The 24,151-nt window shown below is 53.4% G+C and overlaps 2 protein-coding genes and 1 non-coding gene across 5 annotated transcripts in view; 2 read left to right on the top strand and 1 right to left on the bottom strand.

The window, feature by feature from the left end:
• STPG4 (sperm-tail PG-rich repeat containing 4) overlaps positions 1 to 12,162 on the top strand; it is a 43,137-nt gene extending 30,975 nt beyond the window's left edge. Inside the window, 1 exon segment of the mRNA XM_010967742.3 lies at positions 1 to 12,162. Coding sequence (XP_010966044.2) covers positions 1 to 20 — 20 coding nt within the window. The 3' untranslated portion in view covers positions 21 to 12,162.
• TRNAT-UGU (transfer RNA threonine (anticodon UGU)) lies at positions 3,183 to 3,255 on the top strand. The gene has a single exon. It is a non-coding gene; the product is annotated as a tRNA-Thr (tRNA).
• Positions 12,163 to 12,775: 613 nt separating the features above from the next.
• Positions 12,776 to 24,151, bottom strand: part of TTC7A (tetratricopeptide repeat domain 7A) — a 117,024-nt gene continuing 105,648 nt past the window's right edge. For 2 of the 3 annotated variants that reach the window (XM_010967740.3, XM_045504874.2), the window contains one exon: positions 12,776 to 15,022. In XM_010967740.3, coding sequence (XP_010966042.1) covers positions 14,801 to 15,022 — 222 coding nt within the window. In that variant the 3' untranslated portion in view covers positions 12,776 to 14,800. The remainder of the gene's footprint in view (positions 15,023 to 24,151) is intronic. The other variant, XM_045504873.2, reaches the window with a different exon arrangement.

Genomic DNA, 24,151 nt, shown 5'->3' with positions numbered 1-24,151 from the left:
ACAATTGGTTTTTAAAATAAACCTGTTTTGGCCCTAAGCTACTTTGAGTTTTAGTAAGTTCTTATGTTTAGAAAACTCTATTTTGTCTATTCTTGAGGAGGGCTTGACCACAGACCATAATCTATGCCCCAGGGTGACCAACCAGCCTGCTCATCTGGACTAGTCCCAGCAAAATTTTCAGTTTGCTCTCAGAAGTCTCCTGGTTTGAACAGCAAATTATATGCTCTCTCTGTGTACTCTCAAAGGGTGTCTCCCCAGAGGCTTGGCCCCTGGGCGGCTCTCACAGCGTCCCAGCTGGGCCCTGGTTTGTTCAGGCAGTGCTCTGTGCGGCCTCGGGCTCTCCAGCTGGGTCTCCCCCGCACTGGGGCTGTAATTTCTCATGGACCTGTGGAGACATTCTTGGTGGGGGGTGGTTGGCATTCAACCAAGGCCAACCTGAGCTTGACAGGATCCCAACAGATGGTTCTTTCTCTTTCTTAACTCCCTTAAAAGAACAATATTGATTCAACTCGATGAGCATTTGTGGTTTCAAGTCAACAAAAATATTTTGAGTATCTGCTCCGTGCCTGGTGCTGGGCTGGGGTTGGGGAGTGGAGGGCAAAACAAAGATGAACAAGGCACGTGACTGAGTTTAGGGAAGGTTGTAGGAGAGTCAAGGAAGTTGGAGGGCAAGGAGCCCTGCTTGGGCAAAAGGAGGAAGAAACATTTGCTGGAGGGGAACAGAGGGAGCCTGGCCCACCTAGCATGGAGGGTGTTAGTAGGGGTGGGAGAGGGGTTGAGTGAGGCCCAGATCACAGGCCACGCAGTCAGTCGGGCATAGGGAGCTCCGGCTAGACAGACCTGATGCTGGGCAGACAGTCTCACAAAGGATGGGGAGATTCCTGAGTTGTTAATCAGTAATAGGAAGAATCTTTTTTTTTTTTTAACTAAAGGAAAAACTGAAAAAAGCCTAATATAAATCCTTGTATTATACTTCAAAAAAAAAAAAAAAAGAAAAACGCCTTCCTCTCTTTTCTAGAACGTAAGCACCATTATAAAATGGGCATTGGAAGAGGGGAGAGTATAGCTCAGTGGTAGAGTGAGTGCTTAGCATACACGAGGTCCTGGGTTCAATCCCCAGCACCTCCATTAAAAAAAAGAAAAAAGAAAATGGGTGTTGGCTGCAAGCCATCATACCACAGGATTTATCCAAGTTTCACGTGTGTGGAAGAAACTCCCTGCATTGCATTCCTGCAGAGCAGAAAACGGCCCCTTAGAAGATCAGGTAGATGCCTCGAGGGTGGTGGCTCTTGTCCCACTTAGATCAGAAGATGACCACAGGGCCCACAGTTCCCAGTTTTTTTCTCCAAGTGGGTCAAAATCCCCTGCAGGAGCAGAAGGTCAGGCTGGCCGTTCTGATGGAAGGTGTTCTCTCTAGGAAGCAGTGTCTCAGGTTGTGCCTGGTGCTCAGGGAAGCAGTTCTAGGAAGAGAGCCAGGTGAGGGGCAATCCTGTCTGCTAGGGCTCGTGGGTGGCAGGTTAGAGGAACCCCTCACTCTGCAAGGGTGAGAGGGAGACTGTGTTGTACATGTGCAGGAGGATCTCCCTGATGGCGGTGTGAGCCAGCGGCGGGCAGGCACCACCTCTCTGTCTCCTCGCTGCTTCTCCCTCAGGCCTGCCTCCTCCCACGCATAGGTCTAGTGCAGCTTTCTCCTCACATCATTTCCTATGCCCAGGCCCTCAAAGGATGTAACAGCCCCTCTTGGTTCCAGGGTCAGGTTCCCAGGAGAGAGAATTGAGTTGGCCAGCTTGGGTCGGGGGTCCACCCCTGGGCCCTCCAGCTGTGGCCAGGAGGGCCTAGACCCTTGGTGCAGACAAAGCTGCAGAGGCCCAGTTGTGCTGGGTATGTAGCTAGGGTGGAGGGCAGCTCCCCAGTGTTCTAGGAAAAAATGAAGACCCTTTCAGAATAAGAAGAAGGTTTGGGAGGCCTGTCAAGACTTCATCTGGAGGTGGAACCGCTGGAGAACATTGTGCAGGGCATCCGGACACCCCTGTGTTTTGAGTCCATTTGCTTTGCCCTTGGCTACTGTGACTTCCATCTTCTTTCTGGAGCTGGGAGTCCCTCGGCCCTGTCTTGCCCTGACCAGTCTTGCCCTCTGCCTCCAATGCAGCCCTCCCTCTCCTTTGTGATTTTGGGTGATGGGACAGAGACTCTGCCCGAGGTACTAGCAGAGAGGCTGGCAGGATCCAGGGGGCGGGGTGGAGAAGAGGAGTGTTTTGCTTCTCCTCTTTGACATATTGCAGTATTTTTTATAGTATTCCATACAGGTAGGAAGAGGCTTTCCCAAAGAGATCAGAGGGATTCTGGGTGGCTTTTTCCTGCCATGAGTCTAAAACTGGGATGGTATTTGAAGAGCAGGGCCTCCTTCTGTCCTTTCCAACGTGGAGAGACTGGACAGACTTGGGTTGACTTTGAGCTTGAACCTTGAAATTGGGATATTAACACACAGCAGCCAGAGGTATTGTGTGCATCCAGTGATAGGTCCAAACAGGCTTAGAAAAGGCCTAGAGCCCCACAGTTGGAAGGGAATGCAGTGTTTATCCCAAGTCCTTGAGGGATCTTCGCTGCAGGGTCCCTCCTCCCTCCCCCATGGACCGCTGTGACACTGGCTCCTCAAGGCCCTGTCCTGGCTTCTGGGAGCATCCCTCTTTTCCTCTCCCCTCCCACCGACACACCCCAACTGCCCTCTGAATTTGGCTTCAACTGAAGGGAATGGCTATTCTTGGCTGCAAATATCTTCTGCTGTTGCCATGTGCAATTCCCTCTCAGTTACATCAGAGCATGTCAGAAGTCACAGCACTGTTGGGGACAGCTTGTCTTCTTCCCCCTCTTCTCCTCTCTTTCCCTCTTTTCTCACCCTCACTGCTCTCTGGACCCACAGGGGCTACTTTCCAGACCTGGAGGCCAAAGGCCACAGGTTGCTCAGGTGACCGACTCTGTCTCCAGCATCACCTCTCACCTGCTCGATGCCACCTGCCTCGATGCCACACAGAGCTGCCTGGACTCCGGTCCCTGCACCTAGGATTACTTTGAAAGCCCTATTATCTTGAAAATACAGTTCAAATTCTACAAGTTCAGAATCAGTTGTTCTAAGCTATATTTTTGAATCCCCTGGGGAGACTAAAAATCTCAGTGCCTGGCAGGGAGGGTATAGCTCAGTGGTAGAGTGTGTGCTTTGTGTGCACAAGGTCCTAGGTTCAATCCCCAGTACCTCCATTAAAAATAAATAAAAATCTAATTACCTTTCCCCATCCCTGACCTGCAAAAAACAAAAACAAAAACAAAAACAAAAACAAAAACAAAAACAAAAACAAAAACAAAAAACTGGGTGCCTGGCAGCTCCCAGGCAGATCACATCAAAATCTCTTGGGGGGTAGAATTCAGTTTTTTTTTTTTTTAAGTGCTCCTCCAACCCAGGCCCATTCCCACCCCAGGTGATTCCAATAATCAATCAAGATTGAGAACTGCTGCTGAAATGGTATGAAGACACCAATCACCAATAAGTCTGGGCGGGGCCACAGGTAATTATCCCACCCCTAAAGGTTTAAGAAGACAGGGCCGTGGCCCCAGGAAGTGGCTCTCTAGCTGTGAGGACGAGTTTGGCCTAAGCACCTGGCTGAGTCCTAAGAGACGAGGTTGGCCCTGGGCCGGATGGTCTGGGTGAAGCGAGTTCCTGGAGGGCTACCGCTGGAGGTCCTTCTGCGTAGAGAGGTCAGCGGGCAGGAACCCAGTCTGACTAGGCTGGGCTCCTCACAGATCTGTGGTTTTGGCCAAGGGCAGGGCTGTCGGCGTGCAGAGTCTGCCAGGCCCAAAGGGAGGGATTTGGGCTTTGAATTCACGGCTGCAGGGGCTGGGTGGGCTTGTTGGGGCCAATGCCAGAGATGCAGCTCATGTGCCGTGTTCCCAGAGAAGAGACAACGCTGAGTGGCAGAAGGCACCAGGGCTGATGGAGGCTCGGATGTTGGGGGAGAAGTCAGGAAGGAGGAGGAGCCAGAGGAAGGGAAGGCCCCGGGGTGGGGGTGGGGGGGCGATGCATGTGTGGAGATGTTTCCCAGCAGGTGCTCCTTGTTGCCCGTTGACAACACCCCTGGTTGTATTAGAGCTCAGAAACAGGTGTTACCCTCCTAGAAGCCCAACCAGGGGTGGGAGGTAGCAGCGGGGCCGCTTTGGGTGGGGATGTGGCTTAGTCTCCGAGAACTGTGGGCAGGAAGAGGGGCTCAGGCCCAGTGACGCTGCATCTCTGATCACCAGAGTGGGCTTGGCGGGGGCAGGAGGCAGGGAATGGAACCGAGTGGCCCAGGAGGGGACAGGGTGGGACAGAAAGGCAGTGTGCTGGAGCTGTGTGGTCACAAACGGAGATCAGGGCTTGATGAGGACTGGCCTTTGTCCCCTTGCTTCCTTTCTGAAGTTCCAGGGCTCAGAGGTCCTGCATGATAACTGAAGGCCATCAAGGGGAAAGGAGGTTGCTGGAACTTCCTTTATCCAGTAGGGCCAGAGGGGACACCTAGAAACATGGGCCATGCCTGTTTAGGCTTCTAATCCTCAACCCCTCCTGGTCTGGGCACGGGAGCTGGACGGCAGACTACCCTTTGACCCTGTGTGCCCAACCCTGTGCTCAGGGTAGCTCTTTAACCAAACTGTTTGTATTAAGTTTCCCATGGCTGCTGTAACAAGTTTTAAGCAACAGTCTACGGAAATAACACAAATTTATTCTCTTATGGTTCTGGAGGTCAGAAGTCCCAAAGTCAGTCTCACTGGGCTAAAATCAAGGTGTTTGCAGGCTGATTCCAGAAGGAGCCTCTTTCTGGAAGCTCTGAGAGGAGAATCTGCTTTCTTGTCTTTCTCAGCTTCTAGAGATCACCTGCATTCTTTGCTCATGGTCCCTTCCTCAGATCACTGCAAACTCCTGCTTCCACGATCACATCTGCTCCTGAATCTGCCCCTCCTGTTTTCCTCTTGTAAGGATCCTTGTTATTATACTGGGCTCACCTGGATCGTACAGACAATCTCCCCATCTCGAGGCCCTTAACTTAATCAATTTGCAAAGTCCCTTTACCATGTGAGAGAATGTATTTACAGGTTCTGGGGATTAGAACACAGACATCTCTGGGGGGACATTATTCAGTATTCCACACCAGCTATCTAAATTGCAGCTGGGATAGGGAATGAGGCATCCTTTTGCCTGAAATACTACTCTCTCCTTGCCCTTCATGTGCTAACTGCAAACACCTTCCCCAGTCTTGCCCAAGCTGGTTGGTGCCTCTCCTAAGTGCTCCAGCAGCCCCTAGATCCTTTCCTGAGACCAGCGTTGGACTGTGGGCTCCAAGATCATAAAGTTGGGATCTACTGGGGCATCTGTGAATCTCCCAGTGCCTAGTGCAGTATTAGCACATAGTAGATGCTCAATGAATGATATATATCATTATGCTCCAAGATACACAATTATCCTTCAGGAAATAGAGTAACTTTATATAGTCTTTTTGTAAATTGAGGTATAGTTTGTACAATATTATATGTTTCAGGTGTACAACATAGTGATTCACAATTTTTAAAGGTTATACTCCATTTATGGCTATTATAAAATACTGGCTCTATTTCCTGTGTTGTACTGTATATCCATATACATAATTTATACATAGCAGTTTGTACCTTTTAATCCCCTACCTACCCTTCTGGTGTCTCTTCCCACTAGTAACCACAGTTTTTTCTCTATATCTGTGAGTCTCTTTTTTGTTATATTCACTAGTTTATTTTTTATATTCCACATATAAGTGATATCATACAGTTTTTGTCTTTCTCTGTCTGGCATATTTCACTAAGCATAATACCTTCCAAGTCAATCCATGTTGTTGCAAATGGCAAGCTTTCTTTTTATGGCTGAATAGTATTCTATTCTGTGTATATACCATATCTTTATCCATGCACCTGTTGATGGACACCTAGGTGGCTTCCATATCTTGGCAACTGTAAATAATGCTGCTATGAACATTGGGATGCATATATATTTTTGAATCAGTGTTTTTCATTTTTTTCAGGTACATATCCAGAAATAGAATTGCTGGGTCATTTACTTTTAGTTTTTTGAGAAACCTCCATACTATTTTCCACAGTATGTGGAACAGTGTATAAGAGTTCCCTTTTCTCCATGTCTTTGCCAGCATTTGTTATTTGTGTTCTTTTTGATGATAAACCATCTTGACAGGTGTGAGGTGATATCTCATTGGGCTTTTAATTTGCATTTCTCTGGTGATTAGTGATGCTGAAGATCTTTTTCATGTGCCTGTTTGCCATCTGTATATCTTCTTTGGAAAAATGTCTATTCAGGTCTTCTGCCCATTTTTTAATCAGGGTTTGTTTTTTTTTTTTTTTTTGATGTTGAGTTGTATGAGCTGTTTATATATTTTAGATGTTAACCCTTTGCTGGTCATATCATTTGCAAATATTTTCTCCCATTCCGTAGGTTGTCATTTTGTTTTGCTTATGGTTTCCTTTACTGTGCAAAAGCTTGTAAGTTTAATTAGGTCCCATTTGTTTATTTTTGCTTTTTTTTCTATTGCTTTGGTAGACTGCCCTAGGAGAACATGGCTGAGATGTATGTGAGATAATGTTTTGCCTATGTTTTCTTCTAGGAGATTTATTATGTCTTGTGTTTAAATCTTTAAGCCATTTTGAATTTATTTTTGTATATGGTGTGGGAAAATGTTCTAATTTCATTCTTTTACATGTAGCTGCCCAGTTTTCCCAGCACCACTTACTGAAGAGACTGTCTTTTCCCATTGTATATTCTTGCTTCCTTTGTTGTAGATTTATTGACCATAAGTGTGTGTGTTTATTTCTGGGCTCTGTGTTCTGTTCCCTTGATCTATGTGTCTGTTTTAATGCCAGTACCATGCTGTTTTGATACTGCAGCTTTTTTTGTATAGACTGAAGGCAGGGAGTATGATATTTCTAGTTTTGTACTTCTTTCTCAAGATTGTTTTGGCTATTTGTGGTGTTTTTTATTTCATAAAGTCTGTTATATCATGGAAGTTTGATTATTTTGAACCACAAAGAATTGTCTAAGGAAGGGCTGTTAGCTTGAATAACCTCAGCCATTTTTGGTGTTGGATGCTGACAAAAGTTGTCTGATGAAATAAGTTTCTAAAAAGATGAGGTAAAGAAATTTAGTACTGATTTAGAAATCATTCCTGGAGATTTGATGTTAAGATTGCTGGTATAAGGTATTATAAACAAACTCTCTACAGGTCACTTAAAAAGCAGTCATGATAAAAGTGACATGATGGGGAATGGGACTGGGTGGGCAGAGAACTCTCCTAATATTTTACAAATGATGCTTATGGCTCCAGATAAAATCTCCAATGGCCACGTTATTCCAAAATTTTAAATGTGCTCTATCTTACATGGAAATGGAAATGAAGCTTCTGGAAAGTTGTGTTTAATGACTCACATATCTATAGTGTAGATAAAGATCCTACTGGTGATGATGTGTATGTATTTCTTAAATAATTTATAGGGTGGGATTAAGCATATGTGTAACTTTATTAAGAAAATATAATGAATTGAGACCAACTGTCCTTGAGCAGCCATGTAGACTCGGGAGCTGAGGCCTCTCTGCAGAGCCCCGTCGCAGACACCACCAGGGTCAAGCGCTGGGATGGTGTGTGGGCTGGGCCAGAGGGAAGGCTAAGGTCAGCCTGTGGATGGGGCCAAGGTGGCCTCACTCCACATTTGTACCCCAAGCCTCCCAGTAGCCGGAGAGCCTCCCTAGAGCCCAGCTGGTGCCCCCCCCCATGAGGGCACACATAGGTGTGGCTGAGCCCGGGCGTGTGGGATGTGGGGATTGCACCCAGGAAGCAGAACCCTCAGGGCCTGTGCCAGCCTGGGTGTTCTGACAAAGCACAAGGGCCCCATGAGATGAGTGATGGGAGGTGGGGAGGAAGGAGAGAAACTTCTGGAAGGTGTGGGAACTGGGACTGGGTCTTAAATTCTGGGAAGAGGCCCTGCAGGAGTGGAGTGGACATGGGAGGGCGTGGGTCACTGAGGCCACAGGAGACCTGGCAGATTGACAGGAGGAAGGAGAGAGGGCAAGGACCCAGGAGGGTGTTTTTCCCAATTCAAAAGAGGAGCTGTCTGGATGGAGGAGAGGGCCCTGACCGCAAGGGCCCTCTGTGGGCTAACACCAGCCTGCACTGGGCCAGGCTGTTGAAGCCCCTGCACCGTTGGCAGGGTGCTCTCAGGGGCGGGGGGTGTAAACTGTGTAGGGTGCCGCCACCCATGGCCACTGAGCCGGGGGCCTTGTTGTGGGGTGGGGTAGTGAGCAGCAGGCTCCTGGGCACCAGACAGGTGACAGGGAGCTTGCAGTAGCCTCTTCCTTTTGGGCCCAAGCTGAAGTGATTGAGCTCACAGTTACAGAGATTGCCCAGGCTGTTGGGACCTGAGGACAGGTTGCTAGGGAAGTCATCTGTTCTCTGACCTTTATGCAGACAAAGGACTGGCTCAGGTGTCACAGCTGACACCTGAGGCCAGTTCCTCTTTGCAGTGTCCCCCCACACCTATTCTGACCCCCATTTCAGTGTACATGCTCCTCCTCTGGTGGGTGGGTGTCCCACGAGGAGTGCGCTAGACAGAGGTTCTAGAACGCCTGGGGGCCTTGGGCAGGCCGCCTCGCCTGCCTGCATCTTGACTTCTCCCTGTGAGATGGGCTCTCACTGAGTCTGCCTGTGCCCCTTTGCTTCTGGTCAGAGCCCCTCCTCCCAAAGGTGGGTGCCCTGGTGCATGCCCCCCAAAAGGCTGGTCTGCAGGGGGGCACGTGGAGAGGAGACCCAGGGAACGAAGGAGAGGGTGGCCTCTCGGGGGATGTGCAGGGCCACCAGGAAAAGGCACACCCAGGGTCCCTTAAGTTGTCAGGGGGTCACTGCAAGGAATGTGAGAGGAATCAGGTGGGAGTCCTGACTTCAGAGTCAGGCTGCAGGAGCTGGAAAGGTCATCCAGGATAGACTGGAGCTCCCGTGCTTCCGTCATCTTTTGCTGCCCTGAAAACGGGCACCCATTTCCTTTGATTGGCGAGCTCTGTCCTACGGAGATTCACCTCCTCTGCGTTTTTGCTTCTGTCTTCCTGCCCGTTCCAGTCAGCTGTTCTCCCTTCTTCTCTCTGAACTTTGGCTTCTGCTGCTTTTCAGCCTCTGCTCCCACCACCAACTGCCTCCCTCTTTCTCTGTCTCACACTCAGACGGCAGAGGCCAGACCGTCTGCAGCTATCAGCACTGTCAGTGTCGTGAAAGGCAAAGAGAGTTTCCAGATTAAAGGAGACGAGAGAGATGTGACAACTAAGTGGAATCTGTGATCCTGGGCTGGAGGAAGACAGTGCTCCAAAGAACAGTACTGACAAGCTGGCATATGGATGGGAGAGCAGAGAATTACTGTCAGGTTAACCCCCCTCATTTGTTTACTTGCTGCTGTTATGCAAGATAAGGACCTTTGTTCTTGGCAAAAACACACTAAAGTATTAAGGGGTAAAGGGCATGATTTATGCATTCTATTCTCAAATGGTTCAAAAAAAAATATGTTTTAAAGGAGGTCCACAATGACTGACTTCTTGCCAAATTCCAAAGAGACAGTTAAGAGGGGAGGAGAATGAGTAAGAGGGTAAGCGAGCAGTGACGGTCACCGCCAGTCTGGGGAGCCTCTGCCTCGGGTGCCCAGGTCACCTCATAGGCTGTGGGCCAGTCCACAGAGGAGGAACTTGGTTCTGAATCTGTGGTCCAGTCAGCTGGTGGGCAGTGGGGTCATGGCCCAGCGCAGAGCTCCCACGGTGACCTCTTCTTGTTTCTGGGCTGCCTGGCATCTCTAAAACCTGCTTGCTTCTCGGAGGACTTTGCAGCTTCTTGAGTGATCTCTGTTTAAGGAACCTCCTCTCCAGCTGCAGAAGGGGCGAGGGTGGCAGGCAGCATTGAACATCAGTCATTTCTCCACTGGAAGCGTGGGCCTCCAGTTGTGGGGTGCAGCTGCCAGCAGAGGGGGAGGGCTTCTGGACCTCTGTCTGCCCCTGTGACACTTGCACAGAGGACTCCTGGTGATACACATGTCCATGTACCCCAGAAGACGAGTCATCCTGCCTCCGTGATGGGCACATCCTGCCTCTCTCCCACCGGCCGGTGAGCTGGTGCCGGCTCCGTGGGTGAGGACCTAGGTTCTCAGGCCTTGCCATATCCCAGGCTGTGAGTGGAGGCACCAGGATCTCATCACCTTTCAGGGAGACAAAACCCACTTCTTAGGATGTTGATGACCAAACGAGCAACATAGGAGAATTTACAAGTAAGTTAAGAGCCTTATACATAACATAGTGCAGGGAGAATGTTAGCATTGTCACTGTCATCAAGAGAAGAGGCAGGACAGAGCCCCTATGAGTGCACCATAAGGTGACGATAATGGGGGAAGGGGTAGGTGCTCAAGGGAGCGTGAGTTCCTCCAGAGGGACCTGCCTTGGACCCATTGCCCGGGAGGGCAAGGCTTGAGGGGATGATGGACTGAAGCAGGGCCTCAGAAGGGGCCTGGTTACTGCTCACCCAGAACTCTAGCTGCTCAAGCAGCCGTATTTTGTGTCCTGAGGCCTGTGCCCTCTGGTCACAGCTGACTGCTTAGTGACCTGTGGAAAAACGAATGTGACCAAGGGGATCCTCTCATCTAAAACTCTAAACTAAGATGCGCAGAGGAGGGTTGCTGTGGCGCTACTGTAGGTGGAAGATCAGGGTGTGTGTGGGCTGAACGTAGTCCTATGGGAGCCTCTCTGAGTGAGCAAAGTCAGCCGGCAGGGAGAGGAGGATGGAGCAGGTGGAGCACAGACATCATCACACACGTATCTTGTTATCGCGCGGTTACCACGGGCCAGGCACTGTTCCAGGCTCTTTCCATGTCTTTTGCAATCATTACAATCCACAAAGTGGGTACTATTCTAGGATTATTCTTACTTGACAGACAAGGAGACAGGCACAGAGAGGTTAAGTGACTTGCTCAAGGGCACAGGGCCAGCCAGTGATAGAGCTGGGCCTTTGAGCTCAGGCAGGGTGCTGATTCCATCAGCAAAGTCAATGGACGGCTGCTTTGGCCCCAGTTCCTGCCCTAGGGGTCCAGGGAACTTCCCCTTGTCTCTTTCCTGGAGTTACCTCCAGTGGGTCTCTGCTTTTTGCAACTGAAAGAGGTTGGTGAAGAGTCAAAGGAATCTCTGGCAGCGGATAGCAGGATATTTTTGTGTTAGGACCTCACTAGCCTCTAGAATCCTTTGAGTCAGCACCACGTGGGTTGGTCTCACAGGTCCTTGTGTGTGAGGCTCGCTGACTGGGGTTTGTCATTAAGAGCTGGTGGCACGGGCTGGGGGAGGTTTGTTCGGCTGGATGCATCCCAATCAAGGCCAAGAAATACTTGCATGGTGATGACATCTGAGTGCTTGGGTGAGGGGTGTGAATGCAACAATGAGTACTTTGGTAACAGAAAGGAGTCTGGGTGGTGGTGGCAGCTGAAATTCCACTCATACTTGTGCCTGCAGATAAACACTATCAATACAGAAGGGCCGTGGGCTGGAGGTCCACGGGGGTGACAGTGCAACCCCGAGTCTTATCCCCAAACCCCAGCCCTCATTCTGGTGCAATGCATTGGACATGGAGCTGGCCCCCTCCCTCTCCAGTGAGGGCTTGTGCTGTGTGTGAATAAGGGGTCTGCAGATGGGGAACTGGAGGTCAGGAAACGCTTGGGTCTCCACCACTGCTTCACTTTCCAACATCTGACCAACCTGAGGTCAGCTCAGCTCAGCAAAGCCCTCCTCAGGAACAGAAGGCCTCCCCCGCCTCCCTCCATGCACATTCCCTCTGTCCTCTTCCCTGTAGGATGAGCTGTTCTAGACCCTTCTCCCAGGCTGGCAGACAAGTGACACCACAATAGCCTAAAGGACCTTTAATTCTCACACGAGGGGGCCGTGAGCTGGGCGTGAGGGTGTGTGACCAGTAATCTGATATTGTTAAATCACTAAAGACTGTGTGTTTTCTAAAAAACGGTATCACTGTGAAAGAGAAGCGGGGCACCCAACAGCCCCAAGAAGGGCCCTTCCTCACGAGGACAGCAGAATTGTCACCGAGACTAGGGCTGGGGGGTCGGGGTGGAGAAGGCCAGGGTGCTGAGTGGGCAGCTCTGTCCAGGCCAGCCTTCAGGACAAACGTCTTCCAAGTGGGTGGGTGCAGCCTCGGGGCACGTGAAGAAGCGCGTCTTCTAACACGTCCAGTATGTCACACATACTTATGCGGCATAACTTAGGAGTGTTGGCACGGACTTCTCAGAGCTGGTGGCTAATCTGGACGTGATCTTCCCCCTGGGGGAAGATGTGCCACTGGCAGTGCCCTTGGAGGGGCTCTCCTGTTCAGATGACAGGTCTGGCCCGGCCTCTTCCGGCAATGCTCTGAAGGCCCACCTGAGGGGAAGAAGGCAGGCCAGAATGAGGCCCGCTTCAGCTGGCTCTGCCTGGACCCCTCTGCCTCCTCCCACCCACCTCCAGGCTTGAGCCATGTCACCCAAAGCCTCACCACAATCTCCCCAGTGGGTGTCCCCTCCCCTCTGTGTACCCCCACCCCCGCCTTCACCACCTCCCAGGCCTCTCTCCTCCAGCAATACTGCCTCCTCTCCAAGGCTCAGCCAAGGCTTGTTCCAGGGGTAACTGTTAGATAAATGAACACACTGCTTCACACAAACCTACTTTCCCTTCAAGGGTCTCTTTATTCAAGACCTTTGTTTCGAGCTGTGAGAAACCTTCAGAGGCTTCCTCTATGGAATGCTTCAAGTCAAAATGCATTTGTTGCCTTTTCCTATTACCAAGGACTGACTACTAACATCTTTGGCCATCCCAAGGTAAACCAACAGCACTTGCTTTTTCTTATTTAGTTTTTTCTAATAGAATTCCAGAAAAAATATATCTCTATTATATATATATTTATACACACACATACACATACAGGGATCCTTCAACCAGGAGGTGAAGGAGCTGCTGTCCTTGCAATGTCCCTCAGCCAGGAGGGGAAGGCCAGGAGGTGCAGGCTCCCGCTGGAGGCACTGGGGCTGTGCAGTGCTGAGCCAGTGCTGGGAGCAGGTGGGTCTCCAATGGCCCCTCCCCTCCGAGGAACAAATGGGGCTCTGACAAACCAGGGCAGCCCTCGCCCGACCTTTCCCCACACCTTCAAATGAGAGATGTACCAAATGGAGCTTTAAAACTAAAACCCAGAGTGCAGATAAAAAAGGACTTCCCTGATAGGCCCGTGGGGGCTGACTTCCTCGGGAGAATTCTGAGAGCATCGTGCAGCAAGGCTAGGGGAGCCAGCAGGGGAGACACCCCCCCCCCCAGCACCCCTGCAGAGAAGGCTGTCAGTACACAAAGGCCTGCTCAACCAGAGGGGCCAGGCTTCGCTCCTCCTTGGGTCTCTAATCACAGTCCCCATTTGGCCCCAGACAGAGGGAAGCCAATTGCCAGAGTGGTAGTCGGTGCTTGTGTCACCTAAGAAAGCCTGAGGTGAAAACAGGTTGTGGGTGGAGATGTATGAAGGCCAATCTTACAGACTGCCCATCTCCACATGATAACGCCCCGTGGGATCGGCATTGTACCCATTTCCCCGAAAAGTAAGGCTTCTAGGAATGAGGTGTTGATGCAAAGCATTAGAAAGGCTGGGTTGGTCCAGCAGCCATGCTTGGATCCTGAGTCCTGGGGGCTAAGGCCTAGGGCCGCAGGAGGCTGCTGGGTGGGGCACGTCTCCAGGGAGATGCGGGTGGGCAGAACTGAAAGCTTAGGGTTGAGCTCAGTGCCCCTGGCCAGACACCAGAGGCCCCAAAGGCACTTGGCAACAGAGGGGAAGAACAGAGTGGGGCCCAACTGGCCTCAACACACAAAGAGGGGCAATGCTAGCTGGGAGGCCACGTGGCCCCAAACCTGGGAGAGGACCCAGAGGTCTGCCCTCTCTTCTCACTTGCCAGCAGATTCTTCAAGCCAGGACTGCCCTGGACCTGACCTGAGAGTAAGGTGTGAGACGAGGGCCAGGGGGCTCCCCAAGACAGAGGCCTGGGGCAGGGGGTGAAGAACAGCTGTGAGACTCCTCCACCAGTGCTCTTGGGGAACAAGTCCAGTCACCATGACTCTAAGTTACTTAGGGTTCAGGCAGACTGTCTCCTGAGGGGCTGAGGCAGGAACCCAGGAGAACCCTCTCGGCCCTGCCCAAGGGCCGCTCATGGGAGAGCAGAGAGCTGAGGTTCTAGACTAAAGCTTGTGCAAAGCCAGGAAATCCAGGGTCTGGGAAGTTGAAGGAGAGTGACAGGTACAGTACAGGGGCTTCTAGGTGGAGGGGTGGGGGTCGAGAGGGGCTCAGAGGCTTACTGCACATTTAGATGAGCCACAGATACACTGGGGAGGCCATGTGGCCTCCCAGCTACTTCCTTGCTCACAAATACCATGATGCTTGTCTGAGTCCCAAGGAACAAGGGATTTGTTTTTGATGCAAACCTGGTCCACCCAGCTCCAGCTGAGCAGCTCCTAGACCCAGCTGGCCCTGGAGGGAAGCAGGGGCGGGGTGGGGGAGGCGAGGAGAACTAGGGCTGCAGCCTGTAGAAGTGTTCCCTAGAGATGTATTTCCCTGAGGCCCTGCACCTCCCCAGACCCACGCTCCTTGCTGCCTGTCTGTCCACCCATGCTGGGCAGCTCCCTCCCTCCCTCTTTCCCAGCCACTGCCGAGCAGGGTTAGAGCTCTCTGGGGATGATGGAGAAGGGAAGCACTGGGCTGCTGGCCTCCAGCTCGAGGGCAGTGAGGAAGCAGTCGACGGCGGCCTCGCTCTGGCCCTCGGCCTGCAGCACCTCGCCCAGGCCCTGCCACGCCTCATGGCAGGTGCTCTGCCTCTCCACGGCGTCCCGCAGCACCTTCTGGGCCAGACTCTTATGGCCCAGCCGACTCAGCATCAGACCCTGGGGAGCAAACACAGGGTGGGGTGAGTGAGGGTTGTCTGGGGACAGGGGCATCCTCGCCATTGGGGAAACAGGCCAGAGAGGGTCCTACATCTCAAGCTTTGGAAGGAACAAGTGACCATGCCCTTGACCCATGCAAATCCCACCTGTGTCCATCCCAGCCTTGCTTCTAGCCCAGCATCCTGGGTCACCCACTGGGGGAGCTCTGGCCCCAAGGGATGAGCCTTCCAGTCAGCAGACCTGGCGTTGGGTCGCTCCATTAACACCTGGGCAGGTCACCGGTCTCTGGCCCTCACTTTCCTCAGCTGCAAATGGCAAAGACCGCCATGCCCACCTCTAGGGTTAAGTTCACATGAGTCAGTATGTGCAAAGCCTCTGAACGGTGTCTGGCATGCATGAGCTCAAGTTGACGGGCCTGTCACCCCACGCCCTTGTGCTGCACTGTGGCACTGTCCTCCCCCGCGACGAGTGAGACTGAGGAGTGGATGCTACTGGCTTGGGACTCTCCAAACGGAGGGAGGACCGCAAGCTTGTGGGGGTTGGATGGGCAGCTCTGGTGCCCGCATCAGTGGCTGGGCTTCCTGGGACCTAAAGCTCACCGCAGCCTGGACAGGCAGGTCAGAGTCGCAGGAGGAGAGTGAGATGGCCGGGGACCAGGGGTGGATGCTGGGCGAAAGGGGGGCCCCTGGGAGGGGTCAGGGCTGCCCAGGAAGCTTGGCCCTGATGTTTGGCTTCAACAACCAGAGAGACAGAGGAAGTGACAGGAATTGTCACAAAAAGGGTGGGAAGTGAAACTGGCACTCTGTCCTCTCTACATCCTCATCCACCTACACTGGGAAGGGTGTGGGGAGGCAGGGGGACAGGGTGGTGATCAGAGGGAGAGGCGAGGACCCCCTTTTGGCCTCCAGTCCTAGAAAGGCTGCTTTGCACTGTTGCATCTGTGTTCCAGCCCTCAAAGGTGGCACAGGATGGCAGCACAGGGGGCCATCCTCTTGCTCAAAGATACGAGGTAAAGTCTGAACATCACCAACTTCCTGGACAGGCAGGGGCCAAGACTGGGGTGGGGAGCTGCCATCTATGTGCCTGGAGCCTTGGGTGCCCACCCACTGACGACCGTGTACATTTTTAGCTGGAACATTTTCCTCCTCACCGCACTCCGCAGAGCTAGGCCTTTTGTTGCTATGGAGACCCCACCAGGGAAGATGCATACGCCTGACTTCATAGTCCTCTGAGGGCCTGGAACACGACCAATTAGGCAAGAGGGAGAGATGGCACTCAGGAAGCCCTAAGAAAGCCCCCCCCGCCCCTCTGGAGGCACTGGATGGCCCTCGGGTGGCCAGGAATCAAGAAAGGCAGGGGAGCTCTTCATCCCAGGGTGAAGCTGTCCCCAGAGAACCACAGGGATGGATGGGGGAGAACAGGAGAAGCAGGGGCTGGGTGGAGCCTCAGGCAGGGTCCCTGGCTCTGGCCAGCTAGGAGCAGTGCTGACTCAGGGCTGCTCAGGACCAGAGGGCAGTCAGTGCCCAGTCTGGCCAGCAGGGCTCCAGGCCAAGTTGCTCTGCCCACATGGCCTGGGAGCTGGACCCTGAGCAATTCATGATGGAACAGGGCCCGCAGGGAGGAGGGTAAGAAGGCGAGACAACAAGCCGCCAGACACCAAAATTAAGCACCAAAAATGGAAGGTTTGAGCCCTTAGTGCTGCCCATGGCGGAGCAACAGGACAGATGGGAAGGCGGCCCAGGGCGGGGGCGGGGCTGCAGTGGCTTTTACATACCACTTTGGCTCTAGTGAACTTCTACCTGAGATCTTGTTTGGAAAGAGGGCTACTCTTTTCAATGAGTTTGAAAATCCCTGATCTCAAGACATATGGAGGTGTGTGGGGAGGAGCCAGGTATGTCGGTGGCTGAACAGGGTGTGTGTGTGTGTGTGTGTGTATGTTGGTCTTCCTCTGTTTAGTAGGTTTGCGGCAGGCTCCTCTGCGTGTTGTGGGTAGAGGAAGACCGGCCCGGGTTAGAATCCCAGCTCTGCCACTGACAGGGCTGTGACATGAGAAAGTGGCCTATTTTCTCTGAGCTGCTACTTCCTTATCTGTAAACTGGGGAATAGAACAGCCCTTCCTCGTAGGTTAGCATGAGGATTCTGCAAGGATGAATTTGCAGTTGTGTAGCGGGACGCATGGTGGGCAGACAGCACATGGAGGCGACCCCAGGAAGAGCACAGGGTCCTGGGTTGGGGAGGAGTGGGCAGAAGAGCTGATTTCGCTGGAGGGCAAGGCTTCCGCTGGGGGAAGAGTAGGGGCTGGGGTGGGGTTGGATCACGTTCCCCACACCCTGGGGTGCTGACCTGAGAGCCTGAAAGGAGACACCGGGGTCAGGCTGGGGCCTGGAGGCCCAGGGCCTGTAACAGGATCTGCTGCCACCTGCCCGAGACACCAGCCCATTCAGTTCATGTTTGGTAGCAACTTGGAGCTGTTTGCTGCCTGACAACTGGGTGGGGCCCCGCCCCAGGAAGATGCACCGTCTCACCTGCTCTGCCCCTGGCCCGGCCCTGTGCCTGCAGCTCCCCAACCCCAGCTGCCCCAAGGAGATGGTGGGAACACAGAACCCGTATCTCAAAGTCCATGCTGACCCCTCCCTACTCTGCACCCACGTAGAGAGAGGAGACCAGACCCACTGAGTGACTCTCAGCTTCTGACACCTGACCTGGGAGACGCCACAGCCGTGCAGTCCCACGGGGATTAGAACGAAGTGCAAGTTGCTTATGAAGTATCGTGGCTATAATGGGGCCGGGGTGACTACAGCTGCTCAGGAAGGAGCGGGGCTATGGGGAAAGCCCCCAGAAATTCCCAACATCATCCACTCCCTGTTCCCTCCCTTCCTGGAGCTCAGGGAGAAGTGAGCCTCTGGCCCCCTCTCACCTGCCTGGTACCCTGCTGCCCCAGGAAGCCTTCCCTGGTGGACTGCACCTTCTGCCCACACCAGCACCTTGAGATTGTGCTTCATTACTGAGGGTTCTCTAACGCCATCCCTGCCCCATTTCTCCTAGACTGAGGGACCCTAGCTCCTGCCTGCTTCACTAGTCCCCACAGGATAGCAGGGTGGGGGGTTCCTAGATGCAAAATCAGGCACAGCAGGGGTGTTTCCATGTACTGAGTGACCTGCCACAAAGGCAGGCAGCCTGAGGGGCCTCACACTCGCTGGGGTCTGGTCTCTGGTTTGTATGGAGACCCTGAGGGAAACCCCTCCCTGTTAGGAACCCAGGTTCTCTGCAGAAGTACAGGTGGGGTCAGGGGCTGCAGCCTAGGATGGGGATGAAGGGGCAGAAGGGTCCTGCCTGCCTTTTTCTGAATTACCACTGCATACCATCTCACTAAATCTGTGCTGGACACTGTCCCCCTGAGGAGAGGGGTAGCAGGAGGGTCCTAGCTTTTTCTTCTTCAGTGGGGAGGGCTGCCCTGGGAAGCAGCCAGCCCGTAGTGCTAGGCCAGCTGCAGCCCAGGCTGAGAGCTCCCTCCCCACCCCTCCCCTCAAGTATTTATAGAAGTTATTTTGGGAATTTTCTTTCTATGCTCAAGGCGCATTCCTGGGATTCTGTAACAGCCTTTCCAGCTGGGAAGCTGGGAATCAGCTAGGGGGCTGCTGTCGCCTCCCGGTCCCTGGAGCCCCCTGCTTGGGGACTGAGGGGCCACCTCTGAGGCTGCGCCAAGGAAGGCTGCCTCCCTTCACCCACCCAGGGCACCGACACACCCTGCAGCGAGGCCCACATTGCCGCCAAGCTGAGGCTCTCTCCCCGCACCAGGGATTCTCCCAGGTGTGTCAGCCTCAACCTGTCCAACCAGACTGGGAATAAGGAATCTCTCCAGGATGAGAACTTAGCCCACACATCGCCACATCCATTCTGGAGCTGGGGCAGCCCCAAGGCCACAGGCTGGTCCTATTTCCCTGTGGGGGTGGGGACAGCTCCTTCCAGATACCCCCAGTATCTGGCTCACAGCTCCCCCCAAGAGCTCCCCTCAGCTCTCATAGGAAGAGGCCCCTGCTGAGAGAGCCCAGGCTAGGTGGGGGTCTTCTGGGGTAGCAGGGTGGCTATGCTTCTCATGTGGCAAGAACTCACGCCGGCCTTCCTCCTCCTGGGGCCTCCACGGGTGAGTGCTGGAAAACACCAGTGGACCTGCCGGCTGGGGGTGGTGTGTGTCTTCAGAGGCCCACAGCCAGGCTCAGGGACAAGCACAGGCTGGGTGAGAGGGTGAGTCACAGCCTGGAGGGGCTCCCTTGCCAGCCCCACCTCTAGGCAGGGAGCTGGACCTTTCCTGCTCCAGCCTTCTAGCATGGGTTTCAGGCTCTGGGCCATCTGGGGGCTCTGCTCACCCTGGAGCATGGCCAGGCCCATGGGGCCAGGAGGCTGCAGCGAGGCCTCTAGACTGTGGGTTCTGGAAGTGAACACCCTGGGACTGGGCAATGAGACGGGGCCCCCTGGGAGATGCTCCCCTTTGAGCGGAGGCAGAGGGTATACTGGCCTTCTGCACAAGAGGAAAGGGCTGGACTCTGCTGCAGCCTCCAGACATGAGTCTATTCGACCCCTGACTCTCGGGCTAAATGAAGCCACCAGTGCTGAACTATGGCTCTAACCTGAGTCTGTGACACTGACAGCTTCCTATCCACTTCATTAGAGTTTCAGGACTCCACTGCCAGCCTAAAGTTCACCTAGAATCCTGGGTCAGAGGCAGGGGGACCCACCTCTACCCTCATGAGCCTGGGATGTGGGCTCAGGGTAGGTGCTGGGGTTGTGCCAGCCGGGGAATGAGGCGGGCTGGGGAGGGGCCTCTGGACAGTGAGGCCCACGCTGACAGGATGCCTGGGCAACCTCCCCCCTCAACCCGGTGACCCTCCACTTTCCCATCAGGGGATGCAGACCTCAGGCAGGACTAGGGATGGACAAGGAAGAGAGAACTTACCATGTAACCACCACACCAAGACATTCCTATTGAATTTTCCTGCCAAACAAGCAATATTCTGCCCCGACTAGAGGTGGTGGGGCAGGCACAGACCCCACTGATGAGAGGCTGTGTGTGGACACAGCTTCTTCACACACTTACATAGCACAGTGCAAGACCCCCCTGTTCGCTCAGGCTGTCTCTGAGCCCCTACCCCAGCTCAGGAAGTCAACAAGTGGGGAGCAGCCTGGAGCAGGTGGAGGTCCTGGAACCAGAGACCTGGCTGTTCTCTGTACTATCCAGTGTCAGGGAACATCCAGAAGGCCGGGCACTGAGTTTCACATCTCAGATGCTCTTCAAGTCAGGAAGCAAAGGATGAACCAGCCTAACTCAACTACCAGCCAGAATGCAGGACCATCCGGGGCCTTGCCAGGGCCTGGCCATCCCTGCCCCTCCTCTCTAGCAGCCTCTGGGCCCAGCACACCCCTTTAGCTGCAGAGTCTCACCCCACGTACGAGATGGCAAGAGTGGGTCTCAGATCCCCCTCAACCGAGACTCGAGCCCACTGGGCTGGCTGCCCTCACTCTCGGCTCGGGGCAGCCTGGCCTCACACTGCACACTCTTCTCCCATCCACAGGCCAGCTGGAGCTGAGGTCCTGTACCTCGGCACCAGGCCAGAGTCGCAGGTGGGCCCAGAGAGAATGGAGTGGTCTGGGCCTTTGCTCTGAGCTTCCACTTGCCTCTGCACACCAAGAGTGTCTGAACCTAGCCTGGGTGCCACACTTCAAAATGAAAAATGTAGGGGGAAGGTATAGCTCAGTGGTAGAGTGCATGCTTAGCATGCATGAGGTCCTGAGTTTAATCCCCAGTACCTCCATAAAGAAATAAATAAGAAAACCTAACTACTTCCCCCCAAAACAAAGTGCAAAAAAAACCACTTCAAAATGAAAAATGTCCAAGTCACCCCAGCCCCTGGGCCATTCGCTTACAAAATTCTTAAACCTCATTCTAACCAGAGCCCTAGGTGCTTGGCATCACGATTCCTATTTTACAGACGAGGACACTGAGGTTCTGAGAGGTTGACGAACGTGGCCAGGGTTAAACAGTGAGTACAGGCAAAGCAGGACCCAAGTCCAGGTCAGTCAGACTCGAAGGCTGTGCTCCAACCTCCAGGCACGAGCCAGCTCTGACACTGGGGGCTTAAAAACCCTCCCAGCAAACCAGTGCCAAAGGCGACCCCAAAGGCAGCTGAGGTCCCCGGTCCCTGCTCAGCACCCCCTTCCTGCTTTCTCAGCACCGTGCAGGCACCATAGGCCACCCAACAGCACAAGGAGATTTGGGCCCATGACCCTCGCCCAACAGCAGTGAGGTCAAGCTGCCCGGTCAAAGGTAGGGCTCAGGCTACCCACCACCACGTCTGCTACTCAAATGATACCCAAAATACCTAATGTTGGTTTATCTTTTCACAACTCCCAGCTCATCTGAGCCCTAAGATTACCCCTTAAGGTCACAAAGGCCTGAATTACTATCCCCATTTGATAAAAGAGAAACTGACCAGCGAAGGGAAGTAATCTCCAAGTGCCCCCACAACTCAAGGGCTGGTTGTCTGTCTCAGGTGAGTCACCTCTCCAGTCTGTCCCACTCTCCAGGATTGGGGATGGGGCCAGTCAGGGAAGCAGGGTGGGGGAAGCTCTGTGCAGCCAGAGTTCACGTCTTGGACCTTAAGAGAGCAGAGCCTTCTGGTTGGATTCCGGGAGCAAAAGGCTCTACCCAGAACCTCAGGGCTGGATGGGGCAGAGCCCTGTCCAAGCTGGGGAGGGAGAGTGAGGGTAGTGGGAAGCCTCTGGGGACTGGAGTGGCATGCCCCAGTCTGGAGAGAGGGAGGCAAGAGGCTCTGGAGCCATCTGCGGGTGGCCATACCTTTGATCCCCAAACCCACTTAGCAACAGCTACTCTGTGAGCAAGGAAAGATTACAAGGGAATAGTTCATCGCCAGCTCTCATCAGAGAGCAATGGATGACAGAAACACTGTCTTTCCAGGGGCATCTGGAGAGAGACTAGGCCGGATCACATGGCCAGGACTGCTTTAGGAATCACATCCATGGGAACCACATCACAGGAGCCTAAGCTCACGCAAGGCAGTACCCCCACTGCTGCCTGAGAAGGAAAGCATTCTGGGGAGACTGGGCAGTAGGAGCCCGGAGTTCTGTCTCAGGAAGAAAGCATGACCAGGGGCAGGGGCCAGTGAGAAGCAGGGAAGCCTGGCCAGAGAGGGGTCAGGAAACTTTACCCCCAGCATCTGTCCTTGGGAGAGGAGGGTGGGGTGCCACCCACAGACACAGGTGCAAGGACATAGCCACACCTGCCTACTCCTGGCTGAGGCTTTCAAGCTGTCACTTGCAGTGAGACAGGCTGCACCAAAGCACCCACCCTCCCAACTCAGCCCAGCAGAGAGCAGGGAGAGTGAGTCAGTCATGGCCAGGGCTAGTGTGATCCTCCCACCATCAAGGTCAGGTGACCTCAAAGGAACCCCTTCTTGGGAGGGCTCTCAGTGACTTGACTCCATCAGTCAATCCTGGGCTCCTTGCCTTCCCCAGGCAAACCTGGTCCCTTGGAGGTCCCTTCTCAGCCAAGCTGCTGGAGCCGCCTCAGAAAAGCACTGTCACCTGAGGGCCAACTCCTCTGCTGATCTTGGGAAGGACCCTGCTTCCTTTCTCAGGTTTCCTCGGGGGCAGGCAGGCAAAGTTCAGGTTTCTCCTTCTTAACTAGATTCTTCTACCAGAAAACTAAGTTCTTAACACCTAGGCTGAGTGAGTATGGTTTCCACCTACCTGGAGACTGAGCTGGCAGAGACCATCAGGCCCTGCTCCTGGGTTTTCACTGGGCATTTCCATTGGCAGAGAACATGCCTTTTTCTTTCCACTTCTGGCAGTCTCCTGAAGCCACCTGGCCATGCCTGAGCCTGAGCCTGATGGAGGAGGCAGCCTGCGAGACCAGAGCTTGACAGCACAGAATCCTCTTGGAGGGACCCTGCTGCATGCACAGTGGGGCCTCTTTGCTGGCACAGCACTGCTAAGGAGGTGTCTCTTTCCTGCCTAAGCTGAGCCCAGGGTGGAGCCGGAACCTATGTCCCCCTACACCGAGGGCCAGGAGGGCAGCAGGACAGGGAGAGCAGAAAACATACTTCTGAGCCAAAGTTCATGTTCCTGGATGCCTGAACCAGGGTCCTGAAAGCAACAGCCTTCCCTCCCAGAGGCTCTTCTCAGCTGGTCTCTAAATCTCCTGTCCCATCTCCTGTACACAGCCACAGAGAGGCCCTAAGGCCAGCCTCCTGGTATCTGACCATCCCACCCTGAGAAATGCAGGGCAGAAAGTGGCACCCACCCAGCTGAGTCTAGCTCTGCCCTCCTCTCCCCAGACCTCAGAGAGCGGGACTCAGCCAGCATATCAGAGGGCTCACTGAGGGACCCAGAGCTCTTCCAGCCCAGGCTTTGGGTGGCCATGCATCCCCTTCTCCTTGTACCTATCAGAGGCTGATGTCCTCACAGAGCCACAGGGTGTGATAAGACCAGGATGTCCTCCCTGGGAACCTACCTTGGCAATGACTCTAAGGTGGGGAGGGGTACCGGTTCACCTCCATATTCCTTGCTCTGGATAATTCTTCAAGGATGCACCAACCTCTGGAGTTCACAAAGCTGAGACAACTGCTATGTCTCTCTCTCTGATTCTCTACTATTTTTACAATGAATCCCTTACAGAAGTGCAAGCTTAGACCGATGGGTAGAGTAGCTCCCATCACGTAGTACCACAATGAAAAAGATCCTAAAGTCCCATCTGTGATCGGTGGGCAAAAGTGCTGATTAGTGATGCCTGTCACTGGTGAGGGACTGAAGCATGGGGCATGGTAGCGCACGTGCTGTGTTTTGCTTTCTCTGACACTGCACTGCAGGCTTTTAGAAGCACTTTCACGTGCATCACCTCACTTGATTAGAACAGTGCTGGTCTAGGAATACAGAGAGTATTATTCATTTACAAACGGAGACATCAGAAGCATGAAAGTCAAGCATATCTTTTCCTACATCACCCAAGTGAATTAGGGCCAGGGCCATGGTTAGATCCCAGATGTCCTGAATCTAAGGCCAGTACAGGGAAGACACGTAGATCAGGGAACGCTGGAGATCAGCACGCCAAAGTGT

Source organism: Camelus bactrianus, chromosome 15 (genome assembly GCF_048773025.1).
Source record: "Camelus bactrianus isolate YW-2024 breed Bactrian camel chromosome 15, ASM4877302v1, whole genome shotgun sequence".
Classification (NCBI taxonomy): domain Eukaryota; kingdom Metazoa; phylum Chordata; class Mammalia; order Artiodactyla; family Camelidae; genus Camelus; species Camelus bactrianus.
The sequence above is the reverse complement of the archived record's forward strand: the minus strand, read 5'-3'. Positions and strand labels throughout refer to the sequence as shown.